This window comes from Terrapene carolina, unplaced genomic scaffold, assembly GCF_002925995.2.
Source record: "Terrapene carolina triunguis isolate 2854851 unplaced genomic scaffold, T_m_triunguis-2.0 Scaffold17275, whole genome shotgun sequence".
Classification (NCBI taxonomy): Eukaryota; Metazoa; Chordata; order Testudines; family Emydidae; genus Terrapene; species Terrapene triunguis.
In genome coordinates this window covers 1-2,170 of record NW_020681626.1, presented here as the reverse complement: position 1 = coordinate 2,170, position 2,170 = coordinate 1, and the positions used below count along the sequence as shown (strand labels likewise).

The following is a 2,170-nucleotide window of genomic DNA, read 5'->3' as shown; positions in this document are numbered from 1 at the left end:
TTTTTTTGTGGCTGCTTGGGGCAGCCAAAACCCTGGAGCCGGCCCTGGGGGCAGCTCAGCCCATGGAGTTTCGCCAAGCTCCGCCGGCCAAGGGGCTGGCCCATTCGCTAGAAACGCCTACAGATGCCGGACTACATGGAGGTTACCAGCTGGTGCAGTATATCCGAGTTGGAGTAGATGGGGCTGGGGTGTGTCGCCGGCGGGAGCTGCCCAAAGGGGTCATCCATGTAGGTGTTGGGGGTCGGGAATCTCCGCAAGAGCAGGCCCCTGCAGGCAGAGCAGAGAGGAAGCCCTGTGACCCTGGGCAGCCATCGGGGGTGGGGATTTTCCTTGCTTAGCACCTGGGGCCCATGAGTGCTTCAAATTGGACGCAGCAGGGCCTGATGAGTGCTGCCTGGCTGCCCTATGCATCTGAGCGGTAACACCAGGGGTCTGGACACAACACGGGTTGTCCCCAACATGGCTAGCACATGCTTCGGTCATGCACTAGTTCTGTAACTGGGTCCCCATGGCAGTGCCAGATGCAGAAGCAGCCAGGATCCTGGGCCCTGGGGCCCTGTCCCAGGAAAGGAGAGAGAGGAGAAAGAGAGATCTCTTGATCGTTACCTGTTAGGCACCTGGCATTGGCCACTGTCGGCAGACAGGATACTGGGCTGGATGGACCTTTGGTCTGACCAGTATGGCCGTTCTTATGTTCTTAAGGCACCCATGGGCAGCCAGGTCCCCTGCCTTAGCCAAGGGGGAAGGAGAATGGAAAGAATGCTGAAGGAGGGAGGAAGCTGGGACAACCTGAAGATAGGGAATAGGGGGAGCTGCTCTGAAGAGGCACAGGGGTGCTGCGGGCTCCTTACCCCACAGGGGCAGAGCTGGGTCCATCTCCAGGGACTGAGGTTTCATATACAGAGGCTGGTTCCGCTTCCTTCTCCACCTGCAGGATCTTCAGCCAGACGTCCCTCTCTTCGTCCGAGTGGGTCTGCACCAGAGAAGGGGACAGGTTGGGCCAGAACCATTAGGGAGGGGCCACGGAGATGCCCTCCTCTGGGGAATGGCATTGGCTCGGCAGCCAGAAGGGCAGGAAAATGACCAGGCGCGACCGGGCAGAGCAGAGGGCCGGGGAGAATCAGGCCGGTTCTTTGCTGCATCTCTCCATGCACAGCACAATCGGCGCGGAGTGCAGCTCCCACGTCTGCGTGACCACAGCACCATCTGGAGCTCCAGGAAGGGAGGGGCAGATCCAGTTCCTACCATCCGTGGGATGCTGCCAGTGAGAGCTGCCCCCCTACCACCAGGCTAATGGTCTCTCTGCTACAGCTTGGCTGCGGGCCACGCCAGCACCATACGGGTTAGCACAGCTGCACCACGCACCTGCAGGATGGCGACCTCTCTGCCTTGCTGGCTGATGTGGATGTGATGGCGTCGGCCCACGTCGGCCCCCGGGGTCACATTGCTGCCCGCCAGCGGCACAGCGTACTCGGGGCTCTCAGTGCAGCTGGGGTCTCTGAACATCCGTAGGGTGCCCTGCTCCACCCTGCACCACAGCTTCTGCCACTGGCCGTTCAGCAGCACGTCCAGGAAACCTGCAGAGCGCCCCCAAGGCCTCTTGTTAGGAGACGCGCCTCCGCTGCCTCCTCCGCCATCGGGGAGATTGCTCGGCACTGACCCACCCAGCACAAACTGCAGCTGATGCCTCCGCGGGCTGTGGGAAAGGAGCTCAGGAAAGCCTGGGGTGAGAGCACGGGCTCTGTGTGCAGTTACCCCCACAGCTCTGCCAATGCACCCAGCACCCCGGCTGTTCCACTCCTGGGTCACTTCCCCACCACCAGCCCTTAGAATCGTAGAATATCAGGGTTGGAAGGGACCTCAGGAGGTCATCTAGTCCAACCCCCTGCTCAAAGCAGGACCAATCCCCTGACAGATTTTTGCCCCGATCCCTAAAATGGCCTCCTCAAGGACTGAACTCACAACCCTAAGTTTAGCAGGCCAATGCTCAAACCACTGAGCTATCCCTCCCCCCTTCCGCCAATGCACCCAGAACCCCAGCTGTTCCAGCCCTGGGTCACCTCCCCATCTGCACCAATGCACCCAGCACTCCAGGCTGTTCCAGCCCTGGGTCACCTCCCCACCTCCACCAATGCACCCAGCACCCTGGGCTGTTCCAGCCCTGGGTCCC

The 2,170-nt window shown here is 61.1% G+C and overlaps 1 protein-coding gene across 1 annotated transcript in view; it reads right to left on the bottom strand.

Annotated features, from left to right (window-relative positions):
• Nucleotides 1-1,737, bottom strand: part of LOC112119146 — a 2,679-nt gene extending 942 nt beyond the window's left edge. The window contains exons 1-3 of the mRNA XM_026661789.2: nt 1,366-1,737; nt 852-973; nt 147-267 (exon numbers count right to left, since the gene is read on the bottom strand). Of these exons, the coding sequence (XP_026517574.1) occupies nt 147-267; nt 852-973; nt 1,366-1,506 (384 nt within the window). The 5' untranslated portion in view covers nt 1,507-1,737. The remainder of the gene's footprint in view (nt 1-146; nt 268-851; nt 974-1,365) is intronic.
• Nucleotides 1,738-2,170: the final 433 nt, after the last annotated feature.